This window comes from Stylophora pistillata, chromosome 10 (assembly GCF_964205215.1).
Source record: "Stylophora pistillata chromosome 10, jaStyPist1.2, whole genome shotgun sequence".
Lineage (NCBI taxonomy): Eukaryota > Metazoa > Cnidaria > Anthozoa > Scleractinia > Pocilloporidae > Stylophora > Stylophora pistillata.
The window spans coordinates 16962347-16975773 of record NC_142528.1 but is presented as its reverse complement, the minus strand read 5'-3'; the positions used below and the strand labels follow the sequence as shown (position 1 = coordinate 16975773).

General features: G+C 39.0%; 2 protein-coding genes across 2 annotated transcripts; both read right to left on the bottom strand.

Moving 5' to 3' along the window:
- Positions 1-273: 273 nt before the first annotated feature.
- Positions 274-2681, bottom strand: LOC111329718 (beta-2 adrenergic receptor). Its single transcript, XM_022934485.2, has one exon. It carries the CDS (start codon positions 2171-2173, stop codon positions 1229-1231), a length of 945 nt encoding a protein of 314 aa, XP_022790220.1. The 5' UTR covers positions 2174-2681; the 3' UTR covers positions 274-1228.
- Positions 2682-8825: 6144 nt separating this feature from the next.
- On the bottom strand, positions 8826-12386 carry LOC111329707 (large ribosomal subunit protein uL16). The gene is made up of 5 exons (XM_022934472.2): positions 12251-12386; positions 11748-11806; positions 10844-11090; positions 9654-9816; positions 8826-9029 (listed from the first exon to the last, which is right to left on the bottom strand). The coding sequence occupies exons 1-5, from the start codon at positions 12271-12273 to the stop codon at positions 8874-8876; spliced, it is 648 nt and encodes a 215-aa protein (XP_022790207.1). The 5' UTR covers positions 12274-12386; the 3' UTR covers positions 8826-8873.
- Positions 12387-13427: the final 1041 nt, after the last annotated feature.

Here is a 13427-nt window from a genome sequence, read left to right as displayed (position 1 = left end):
TCATCGCCATTTTAGAAATGAGACCGGATGGGGTACGAAAGGATTTGAACACCAGTTTTGACCAGTTATCTGCGAATAATTTTTTAGGGAGGTTCGAGATTTAGGATGCCATTTTTCTGAAAATCCTGTGATGTAATTGTCATCGTCAGAACTTAGAAAACAAACCCCTCCTTGTTCGGCTCATATATGTGTCATCCCACATTTGTAGGAGGAGATTAGTATGATCAGAGCTGAAAAGCTGCGTTTGAAAAAGAAGACAACAGTTGACAAGAGAAAGCTTCAATGGGTCTTTATTTTGTTTTCACACCGTATGACACTAAGTATCTATCAGTGAACAAACAAAAGAAAGGGAAACAGAACAAAAATTAAAACAGGGTAATTTCCTGTGTGACGCGATCATTACCTCAGTAAAAGCCAGACTTTATGGATAAGACATGAATCAGCCGAATATATGACAAGTATTAGATAATTTTAGACTAATGTAATACAGTGAAAAATCAAAATCAAACTGACACAAGACCATTAGTAAAAGAGATGACAGTTTATACTATTGAAAGACAGATGTCAAGAGATGTTCTTGCATGACAAAGCATATTCCTTTATGGCCTAAATGCCATTTTTAATCAATACTGCCCTGTTTACGCGGCCGACCAATCAGTTTCTGCATTCCATTAATTGTCAGAAAAAATAAGCTTCGAGAATTAGAATTGTTTAATAATCTATGATTCAGGGTAACAGAATTCAAGCCGAATGGATAGATGAAAGTTTTCAATTTTCATCAGAAATGTAATTGGTTTCTTTCGGTCACGTAGCACTTTGTTGTGTTCCCCTGAACACGTAGAATATTTTTGCAAAACCAAACAGAAATCAAATGCATCAAAAAGAACAACCTTTACTAACAAGCTGAGCTTTTTTTCTTTTTTAAAATACTTTTGCGGGGAAAATAAGAATTCCTCTCAATCGTTGTCGTCGTTAACCTGCCGGAGAACAGCTGACAAAGAGATGCGGGGGCCGGAGTGGAGTCAGCTTGGGTAAGCAGAGGAAGAACCCGAAGGACGCATAGGCCAGAGCAGTGGCGGTTTATGGGCAAAGGGCACGACAAGGATCTACTTCTGCCGTCGTGCAGGGGTCCCACAATGCTGATCTTACGAGAATTTCACCAATTTCTCATAATCATTTACATTACATTTAGCGCTCCTAACACAGTGTCTTTCGGCATGACTATAGGCTAACAGAAAGGATTTAAGTTATTTATAAGCATCCACATTGCGGCACGGACCTGCCTGATTTGCCAACAATACAAAAGTGGGTTCAACGAAGAGTTGACGAAAAGTAAAGTGAACGCAAAATTCCCCAAAGACAGTAGAATCAGCGGGGATGAGTCATTCTTTACGTACAAAATAGCCACACAGGTTATGGGTATGTAACATAACATCAACACGACATAGACATAGCGCATAGCAGAAACAGACTTTTTGTACTTGTTAATAGATAGGTAGCTTTCTTCTCTGTGGAGGTAAAACTGGTTGAACCGGTTGGAAACCTGCCTCTCTTGGCGGCGAAGCATGCGTTGAATTTTCAAGTGCGTAAAAGTTGGTACCACTATAAAAAGCGAGAACGATGCAACAGAAAGGACTATTGTGATCTTTCCTCCCAGTAACCGCGCGATTGGGAAGATCAGGCTGGTTATCCACAGAGAAAATACAGTAACGTTTGCCTTTTTTATTGTGACAACTGAGCGATAGCGTGCACGAAGGTGTAAAGCCAAAAATCTGTCGATGCTTATGGCGATCATCGTGAAAAACGAGACTGCTACGAAGTAATCACTTAGAAGAGGGTAGACAATCCAGGAAGCACAGCGAATCAACGAGTTCCCCACTACACCTGATAGGCAATATGCGATATATACGGGCTGAACAAATAAACCAACAAAAAGATCGGATAGAGCCAAACTTCGAAGGAGCGCTTTAGACGGTGAGTGTAGAGCTCGGGTTTTTACAAGGGCTGTTAACACGAGAGCGTTTCCTGTAAAAGCTGTAAATGAAAACACCGCGTTGAAAGCCGCTGTGATAATGTAGGTGTAGTAGAGATTCGGTGGTACTTGAAGAAGAAGCGATGGACTGTAACTACAGAAGAACAATGTCTCATTTTGGTCTGAAAAATTGTTAGCCATCGTAAATGATTTGAAAGTCCTGAAAGCCTTTAGTTTACGGGAGGATCGATGGAGAATTAGCTCGTCCTGTGAAATGACTTACTTGTAAGAAAGCAATATGTCATGCTCGTTAACGTCATCAATGCCTCAATTCAATGCCTTTAGTGAAACGGGAGGATTTGCCCGCGCTTAATGATTTCCGTGTTTAGTTAGTAAATCAAATTATTTAAAATGAAACAGAGGAAATTACCATAAACTAAACAAATAGACATATCGGAAGCGCTTTACTATTTAAGGCTGACGACTGATCATTGTCAAACATAGAAAACAAACAACGATCTATGGAGATAACGATCTCGATGCTAGTAAAGAGCTTTACAGGATTAGTTCTAGATAAATTTCCCGATGATAAGATCCCCTCTGTTCGTTTTTTTAATGACATCTGCTAGCCTGAACAATTTGCTTTGTAATTTGTCCTCCATAGCAGCCCTAAAAAGCCAGCTCGTAAGGAGTAGTTTCTCAGAAAGATTTGATGAATGTCCTGTTAATCGAAGTCTAATTTCCTGGTTCAGTCGCATGGCTTTTATGCTTCTTGCAACTGAATTTAAAGCAATGATTGAAACTGAAGGCTGCAAAGTGATTCAGATGGTTCATTTTAAAATCAAAATGCTTTCAAGTCAAAGTGGATTTTATTCGAATGTCAACACGATGAGTGTGTCAAATTGAGGTTGACCGTTTCATATCTATAAGTCTACACCACTAAAAATAAAAAGCTTTTAAAACTTTCCTTCCATTACGCGGGCTGATTGGGCAACGAGTGGTAATTAGCCAGGTTTATACTCATCCGTGCAGCCGAAGAGCAAGTAAACCCGCACCCATTTTGCTAAGTTTACCTTCGAAGACATTTACTTCACAAGCTGAATCCACAATGTTTCTTAACATGATTTTAAAAAGGAGAAAAAAACAACAGCAAATGAATGACTTAACATCCAGACAGCTTTAAAACAGGATTGGGAAGAAGTTCGATTAAAGGAGCTCATTCAAACCTCTTTGTTTTGGAGGTTTATTGTAGAAAACGGAACTTTGGAAATTACATGGCGCTGATCTTAAAGCAAAGGGCGCGAACAGAAGCAAACGTGTATCAGAAATGAACCGATTAAAACAGTAGACGTAACTCCTAAAATTAGCGGTTGTAAGAAATCGCTTTAATTAATTCTGCGAATGATTTTCACCACTTTAATTTCTGACTCATGTGTAATTTCGGAAAAAAAGTAATTTTTGCTCCTCCACTCATCAGGCATGTGCAGATTATACGTATACTGATCTAATTATTCTCGTTGTTGGTAAAATTGGCGTATATCTAAATCCTCTTTGGCACAAGATTGTCATTTATTGTTATTGATTAGAATTGTTTCGAGAGCAAACTTTTTTGGGTACACCCTGTGACAACTGAAATAAGGATGATAAAAGCAAACTTGTCCACTTCTCCAGCATAATTTTTTTCGGTTATCAATTTTTCAGTTTTTGCATCAAAACTTTTGTCTAGTAATGGCAGGAAATAAAACAATTACTCACGTTTTTATAAATATTCACAGGGCTTTTACCTGCGTTGTTTTGTACGTTACCGAACGGTGCAAGAACTTTAAGTCTACCCAATCGAATTCTGAAAATTCTCATAGCTATGCGCTTGTAAACCTAGTAATTTAAAAATAAGGCGACGTCACTTCCAGAGGTAGAAAAACGTCGCAACTGCACCTTCATTATTTTTTTTTTCGACCCGCAACTTTTTGCAAATCTACCTGGTCCTTTCACATTTTACGACGAAAAAATGGTAAACCCGTCGAGAACGCATCTCAAGATTTGTTAATAGTGGAAATTACTGTCCATCTACACAAAATAAATCATGAGATATACTACAATTCGCAGAAACTAATAAAAATGTCATTTAAAGAATGACGTATCTATAGCCGGTCAACTTTCAGCTTACAATCGGTTACAGGGAACTAAGAGCAAATACGTATTACCGAACCAACTGGTGACTATCTGCAAAATTTCATTACGCGCTTAAAACCTCAATGAAATGTCAATTTTAGTTGGTCAACTTCCAAGACGATATGATATGGTAACGACTGAATGAACGAAGAGGGCGTTTAGGGCCATGTTTAATCTCCGACTTTTGTGGTAATGGTAATCATCTTTATTGAGGAAACTTTTTCATAACAGATATGGTTTTCAAAAAGGACCTCGAAACTAGATATATATAGTAGAAACAAGAAAGCAATAAAATTGCAAAGAGATTAAAAGGTTAAAAAAAATGCATAAAAAATTAAAAATCAAAAATATATTAAAAATAAGTAGAAATAAAAATTAAACGTAAGTAGCTATATTAAAAACTTAAAAACATTACGTCTAAAACTATTGACATTCTTTGAGTCTTTGATAGTCTGACTGAGGGAGTTAAAATCGGAAACGGCATGATATTGTGATCTTTGCTTCCCCCAATTTCTTTTGACACGCGGTAATCTAAAATTGCCTTTGTTACGTGTATTATGCCTATGAAGTACGTCTTGTCTAATCAAGTCCATATTGTGATTAGTTAGGCCATTGATGCATTTGTATACGTGTACACACCTTCTTTGAAATCGCCTTTTCTCTAGAGGCAGCCACTTGAGAACGGCTAACGCCTCAGTGGAGGATGAGTACAATGGTCTATTTAAAATAACTTTAGCGGCCTTATTTTGCAAAACTTGCAAACTAGACATAAGGGTAATATTATGTTTATCGCCCCATACTAGATCAGCATATTCAAAAAGGGGCATAACAAGACCTTTATAGAAAAGTAAACGCGCCCTGAAAGGCAATAAATGCTTTATACGCTTGAGAAGCCCAAGCCTCTGATTGATTTTCCCAGTTAGGTGTTCAATATGATCAGTCCATGTGAAATCCGAAGATATATGTATACCGAGGTATTTAAAGCTGCGAACATTACTTACACTATGATCTAAAATTGAAACAGACAGATCTACTTTGCTTTCGCGTTTCCTATTACTACCGATAAGCATGCATTTAGTTTTGTCCAAATTTAAAGTCAGTTTGTGATCATGAAGCCATTTCGCCACACCTAGTAGATCGTTATTTAACTTATCACTCAACTCCTTTGAGGATGTACCATAGCAATAAATCACAGTATCGTCTGCATAAAGTGACGCGTAGCAGGAGTTAAGCACATTTGGCAAGTTATTTATGTAAATGAGATAGAATAAATATATGAAAATCATATATTTTGAACTGCGGTATTTGATACGATGATGCACGATCCTCGCAGTAGATAGCGCTATTTAAGCAATAGCGAAAATCAGACCTGAAAAAAATCAGGCCTGTACGGGACTCGAACCACTGACCTCTGCGATACTAGTGCAGCGCTCTTACCAATTGAGCTAACAAGCCAACTGAGAGCAGGCCGTTAAGTTGATTCTGGTCTGATTTTCGCTATTGCTTAAATAGCGCTATCTACTGCGAGGATCGTGCATCATACGTATCAAATACCGCAGTTCAAAATATATGATTTTCATATATTTATTCTATCTCATTTATCACTTTCACGGGTGCATTACGAATCAACTTAACGGCCTGCTCTCAGTTGGCTTGTTAGCTCAATTGGTAAGAGCGCTGCACTAGTATCGCAGAGGTCAGTGGTTCGAGTCCCGTACAGGCCTGATTTTTTTCAGGTCTGATTTTCGCTATTGCTTAAATAGCGCTATCTACTGCGAGGATCGTGCATCATACTTATTTATGTAAATCACAAATAACAAAGGCCCTAAAATACTACCCTGTGGCACCCCATGCGTGACTGGAAGTTCCTCAGATAACTCATTCCCACATGAAGTGCGCTGTTGTCTACCAGTTAAGTAAGAACGGAACCAGCAAAGAGCTGTTTCAGAAAGGCCTATCTCGGATAGCTTGCATAACATTATTTGATGGTCTACCGTGTCAAATGCCTTGGTTAGATCGATGAACACAGCCCCGCAAAGCTTTCCTTGTTCCATGTTTAAGAGCACCTCATCGGCAAATGAGGTCAAAGCTGTTGTGGTTGAGAGACCCTTCCGGAAACCAAACTGCTTGTTGGACAATAAATGATTGGTAATCAAGTACTGATACAGCTGCAAGTGTAACGCTCTCTCCAAAATCTTACTTAATGTAGGGAGGATTGAGATGGGGCGGTAGTTGGAAACGTTAGTCCTGTCACCTGACTTAAACAATGCCGTGATTTTCGCGCATTTCCACAATTTGGGAAATTGACTAGTGCGAATTGAAAGATTCAAAAGTTTAACAACAGATGGTGCAATAGTGTGAGCTGAGATTTTAAGAAGTCTCGCGCTAATTTTGTCAAGACCAATCGCTTTGTTTGTCTTCAATGACAAAAGCTGCTCAAGCACAAATGATTGATCCAATTCAGTCAAATCGAACTGGAAAAGCGAGTGTTTTGAAATGGAATTTAAACTCAAGGCGGAAGTTGGTATTCTATTTGCTAGAATTCGACCAATGGAAGCAAAGAAGCTATTCATTGAAGAAGCAATGGATTGGAATGTTATATGCTGAACGCCATCAGAGATAATACACTGAATACTCTCTGAAGATGAGTTCCGACTGCATGCTTCGTTCACTGCTTTCCACACCTTTTCTGAGTTACCATTTGCTTCCTCGATCATGTCACTGTAATATTTAGACTTGGCAGGGCAGTACGTACTAAGCCATTAACCTTGTTCCTAAGCTTTGCATACATTGACCAAAGACGCGCCGAGTTCGATTTTCGCGCCTTTCCATGCACCCAGTCACGTTCTTTCATAGTATCACTTATTTGACTGTTCATCCATGGAAGAGGCGTTCCCTTGACACGCCTTCGTTTCACTGGTGCGTGTTGATCAGCAACCTCCGAAAACATTTTGTTCCACACAAACAAGGCATCGTCGACGTTGTCCTCGTTTTCAACAATATGCCAGGGAATATCCCTAAGATCATCATTAAATAAAGTCGGATTGAAATTTTTATAGGAGCGATTCTCGAGTATTCTCGGTTTAGCCTTTGCTGTGATACCAGCTTTAATTATGCAAAATACCAGAAAATGGTCGCTGAGCGGTACCGGAACAACACCTGATTTGACAATGCGGTGTTCATTATTAGCAAAGAGCAAGTCGATCATTGTCCGCGAGGTGTCAGTTATGCGCGTCGGTTCTTTTATTAACTGAGTGAAGTTGTAGGCCCGCGAAAAGTTAAGAAGTTCTTGTTTATCTCTTCTTGCCAATCTAGAACTCGCCATCATGTCTGCGTTAAAATCGCCTAGAATCACCACATCCGATTTTTCCAGATCCACAGGTGACATACTCTCATGTAGCGAGGAAATAAAGGTCTGAAAGTCAGAATCCGGTGCCCTATAAGCGCAGCAGACGAGTGTCGGCTTGTATTTGTTTCTAATCAACTCGATCCATAGACATTCCTGACCGCCAGTATTAATATCATTCCGCAGGCGACAAGTCAAACCTTCTCTCACATAGATAGCTACACCACCATATCCCTCTTTAATGCCAGTGCGATCCCGACGAACGCACACGAATCCAGGAAGACTAATTTCTGTGTCGCAAATATTCCCATCCAACCATGTCTCGGATAGAGTTAGAATGTCCACTGTTTTACTGTCGATTCCCTCAAGGCGCAAAGAGTCGGTCTTGTGTACGAGACTTCGAATGTAAGTGAGCAATTTTCAGTCCAGAGTATTCCTTATGTCGTGTAGCGTCTGGTAGCCAGGGTTAGATTCAATATCACCGGCCAGAGTAATTAGAGCTAGGGCGAAACAGGCTCGATGAAAGAGCTTACAAAGCATAACAGCTTTGAGCGAATTACTAAGCTCTTTATCTCCAGACGGATTCCTCTGTTGACGTGAATTACCCGCAATTTCAGTTCTGCAGCTCACTTTGGAGACAAAATACACATCACTGTCGTTTAGAAAAGTGCTCTTCTGCAGATATAAGGACTTGTAGTTTACAAAAGACACAAAAATGCAGAGAAATATACAAATGTTCGCAGAGAGCCTGAATCTGCATCCGACCGCCATGATTGTCCTGCGCAATGTGTTTGCCTATCTAATCAGCAGTTCGAAAATATCCAAGAACAAACGATGCTGCTCTCTAATTTACATCAGGCTCGTGGAAATTTCTCGTTAAAATAGGCGAAAATAGTTAGAATCCTACTCTACAAATGTATGACCACCTAGAGCACGCAGAAAGCTTTATCGCGCAATATTGTTGGATCCTATTTCGAGAGAGGAAGCCAAACTATCTTAAATGCATGACCATACGCACGCAACATCCTGCAATTGTCACAAAGGTTACAATAAATTTTACCATTCGGCACCATCCAACACCTGACAAAATGCTACTACAGGACGGCAAACACGTAAGGCACGTTGCGCGCAAAAACATTGTAAGATATTGTGTGCGTATGGTCAAGCGTTGGAGATACCATAGCTTGCTCCGCCGGTGAGAGATGGGAAGGGCAGAAAAGTCAAGATATCCACGCACAAAGGCAAAGAGGGCAAGAGGAGAGCCCCCTGTACACCCCTGGCCATCAAGCTAGTCAGGTTTCTGATACTTAAACCACAACAAAATACAACTGCTGGTTAATTATCATGGAGCTTTAATTTCTGTTATTCACATGTCTGCACAAGTTAAGCTGCATGTTGTTTCTTCCAGGCCGCAAGGGGACCATGATCTGCCATGTACTTTGCCATTACTCCATCAGGTACAAGCTTTCCAGAGGCACGCCACTCCTCATAAACTTCTCGATCAAACTTGGTAAATCCCCACTTCTTGGACACATAAATCTAAATAGTACATAAATTCAGGAAAACTTTGTATATCTTATGTGTTTATTGCACATTTATAACAATATTAGAGCTATTCAGAGCACCACCTTGATGAAAATCTCAAAATCAAGTGCTCCATTTCTTGAGACATTAAGATGCAATTCTCAGACATTGCTTTTGGATTGCTCTTGAACTGTTTTAGAAGATGGCACAGTTTAGATAACCATTTAACTTCATTTAGGAAATTATCACATGTAAAAATTTGAGTGAAAAATAACTATCTGCATGTCAAATCACAAACAAGTAACAAACAGAGATGACCTTTACCCGCTATGGTAGCACTTTTATACTGATATGAACAGATTTTATCACCTTGACATAGAAGCAAGCCATTCTAGCTTCCCTAGTTTAACCACTCCTGAATAATACTATTACATTTCAAGTTAATTTTTAGCAATGTAATGTGCATTTTAACTGAATATAATCCAAGGCATGACTTATGTTAAGATATAGAAAATGGGACAGCAAATTGTTTAAGGACAAAGTTTGCCAAAAGGGAATCATTATCTTCCCATGACCTGGCCATTTCCTAGCATTTCCAAAAGGGACTGCTGAAAGTGGAAATAGCCAAAACTATTTTACCTTTTGCCTTCCTGGAAACTTGAACTTGGCTCTTCTCAAGGCCTCAATAGCAGCTGCCTTGTTCCCATCCTTTGTTCTCAAGGACATGATAACCTGGCCAATGTTGACACGTGCCACTGTGCCTTGAGGTTTTCCAAAGGCACCACGCATACCTGTCTGGAGCCTAAAAAATTAACCACCAAGACATGTTACAGAAGCTACATTTAAGACTACTTAAAAAAGGATTACAGCTGAATAAAAAGGTCTAAACTTAATAGTTTCCAAGGAAAAAAAAAAATTAAACACAAAAAATATATGAAATTCATATATCTGAACTGTGGTTATAGAAACGTATTTGTGCACAATCCTCACAGCAAAGAGCACTATTTAAGCAATAGTGAAAATCTGACCTGAAAAAATTCAGGTCTGTATGGGATTCGAACCACTGACCTCTGTGATACTAACTAGTGCAGCACTCTACCAATTGAGCTAACAAGCCAACCGGGAGCAGGTCATGAAATTAATTTGACATAAAAAATTGTTACAATCCTATCCTTGACAAGTTTTTAACATTCAAAATCAGTTTTGTGAGAAGTTAAGGCAAGATTAATCTTCAATGACCCCTACAGAATTTTCTCAACTTGCTGAAGCAAGTAGGAAAAGCAATTGTCTTGATGACATTTATCGCAGTCACTTGCCAAGCAACTTAAAAAATGCTCATGTAAAAATGGCTGTTTGGAACTTTTTTTTCAATGGTTTATAGTATTTAGCTTTCACTTTTCTTTAATCACTTTTCTTCATTCAAGACATCAAAGAAATATTGACTTATGAGCCCCCTTAAAAATGCTGACATATCCAAGTTTTAGCCAACTATCCTAATGGCCTTCTCTAGGCTAATAACCTCTTTCATAATGTGACTTGAGAAACTTAAATGAAAGTGGATTTTAGCCTTCACTTGAGTCTGAACATCAGTAGATAAATTAAATACAACACTGAAACAGGACCTTGGGATTCCAGCATCCCAAATTATAACAACCATGCCTACAAAACACAGCCTGCATTTCATGTCAAGGGCAATAATTTCAATTGTGGCTTGATAATACCAGAATTGACAATTAGTCTTGTTCAGGGGCCAGCACAAAATCAAGAGACCTTTATCACCACATTTTGTTTTTGACAACATAAAAAGGTTTCAAAGTAATCAAACTCACCTATCAGCTCCAGCACACGACAACATCTTATTGATCCTGATAACATGGAAAGGGTGCAGCCTCATGCGCAAATGGAAGGAATCCTTACCACAGTTCTTCACCATGTATTTGTTACAGCAGATACGAGCTGCCTCCAGGGCTTCACTGGACAGCTGTTCATACTCATCTGACACCATGTGGATACACAGAGGAAGCTCATCTACTCGAGCTTTCTTGCGACCCAAGTCATAAATTCTAATTTTGGCATCTACATGGAAAGTATTGGACAAAAACAGTTACGGGCAATCAATTCCCTTGAACGAAAGATGGTTTTCCACAATTGTGCAGACTAAGGACATGACTTGATCAAATGAATCGATGATGAAAATTGGCCACCATTAAGAGTTACTAAAGCTGACAAACAGCTAACACTGGAAATGTCATCAGGGCTTGACATCAGCTTTTCAACTTACTAACCAAGTGGCTAGTGACAACTTAGATGTTGCAATAATTTCAGTTTGTTTACTAGCCTAACTGGCAAGTGGAAATAGAAAACCACTGGCCAAAACTGAATTTCTACTAGTCTGTGGCTAGTTGACTACTGTTAGTGTTGAGCCCTGGTTATCTCTGGAAACTTTTTACAATGGCTAATTTACATCACCAACTCAGTTGATAAAACCAAATTATCCTGTATTACCCCTCACTGACATAGCACTGCAGTTTCTTTAGTAAATTTCCCCCTTTATTCAAGTTTTACTTGGGCCATGTTATTGGAATATCAGTACTTCAAATGACCTCTTTGTAGGTGGGTTATCTGAAGTAAACAAACCTTTTCCCAGGTAGTTAAAAGCACATTGAGATGAATGTTCCCCAAGATGTTTTGTAGCTGTATTTAACAAAAAAAAACATAGAAGAAACTTCTCACCTGGGACACCACGGCAAAAGCGTGACTTAGGATATGGCTTGTTCTTGCAGTAACGGTAACTAAGAAAGGGAAAATTATCATTAAAAACCCAGACACCCATAAATCAGGAATACAACTGAACGCTAGAAGCAGTAATGTGAATAAGCTAGAGCAATAAGCACATTATGGACTGTAATCTTTGTAGCATAAATAAAACTATCTTCATACATAGAGTAACCATTAACTGTAGAGTAATAACGATGACAAAAGTGAAAAGCAGGTAACTGCTTTTGAAAGATAACCAATGGCTCGCAGGTCTATAAAGCTAGCAGGTTACTTCCAAGTTCTGCATTGCCACCTCAATTTCTCACTTTTCTCAAAAGTCTACTTAAACAAAGCTAAAGCCATCGAGGATTGATAAGGCGAATATGCAAAAGTACAAGAAGTCACAGATGGATAAATATCTATGGAGATTACAAGTACGCCTAAATATCACACTGGATGGTTTGTAAACGTAAACTTACCAACGGGCCGGTCTTCGCCCCATTTTGACTGTTCTGGTACATGTATAAGAGAAAATGATGCAATTTCACGATTTATAAGGCTACAAAGACATGAGAATTCCATGATTTTGCAGAGTCACAGTGACTCGGATCCAAATAAAGCACAAGTCGCTAAAATGGCACAGCGGGATTACAAAGGGTTCGGAATTGATAGATAAATTTTCATTATTTATTATTGAGAAGAAAGAATCACTTCTTAAGACTACGAAAAAATAAAATAATGCAGACTACAGTTTCTTTACAAACAAATGACATGAGGAACCAAAACAATGGATCGTTGGCTTTTAATGAGACGCTTCGCTAAAATGAGTAGAGAAAAATAGGGACCGATAGTTTAAGTTAGCTTCTGGTCAATTTCGATTATACAAAAGCAAAGGATGCTCCAGGATGCCACAAGATATTCTCAAGAAGTTTTCATCTTAATGATTCGCACTTACCAAAACGATGGAAAAGGAAGAGAGAGATTATGGTGTCCCGTATGTTAACTAGGGTAAACCCGCTGATCCAGTATTGTTTATTGTGGGCTCATTTTTGGTTAACACTCAGGTTTCGTTCAAAACCACTGGAAAGGTTAACAAATTGAAGACCATTAAAAGTGAGGGCACAGTTATAATGCGAGTAATATTGGCTGAAAACTATAACCTGGGAAGGAGATTAAGTTTGGAAAATGTGCAAAAAAACTTCGCAACGTAGTTTTCTTCACGAATTTGGAAATCCCAGGGGAGCGATCCGGAGCATCTCCGCTAGCGGATTTGGGTCAGGGTCCAAACCCGCGGGGGATGGTGGGAGGTTCAAATCTACTGTGACACCGGTCACACACGTGTTGGGCTGCAGTGCTCAATCCAAATGATTAGATTTACAACGCCTAGACAAAAACTCGTTTTATACATTTTTGTAGCTTCTAATTGCTAAAGCAGATCACCAAGATATGGAAAAAGAGGATTAAACACTCTTTTAAGCCAAAGGTCAGCAACCAGGATGCTGAGCGAGATTAAAAATGTAGGAGCGTCCATTATCAGATATTTAGCTAGAGTCATAATTTCATTCTTTTTTTCTTCTCTGTTTAGAAGATTATCAGGGCTTCCCTGGCTTACCGAATTGAGCCTCTTTTAGAAAAAAGTATTTTCTTTGTTTGTTA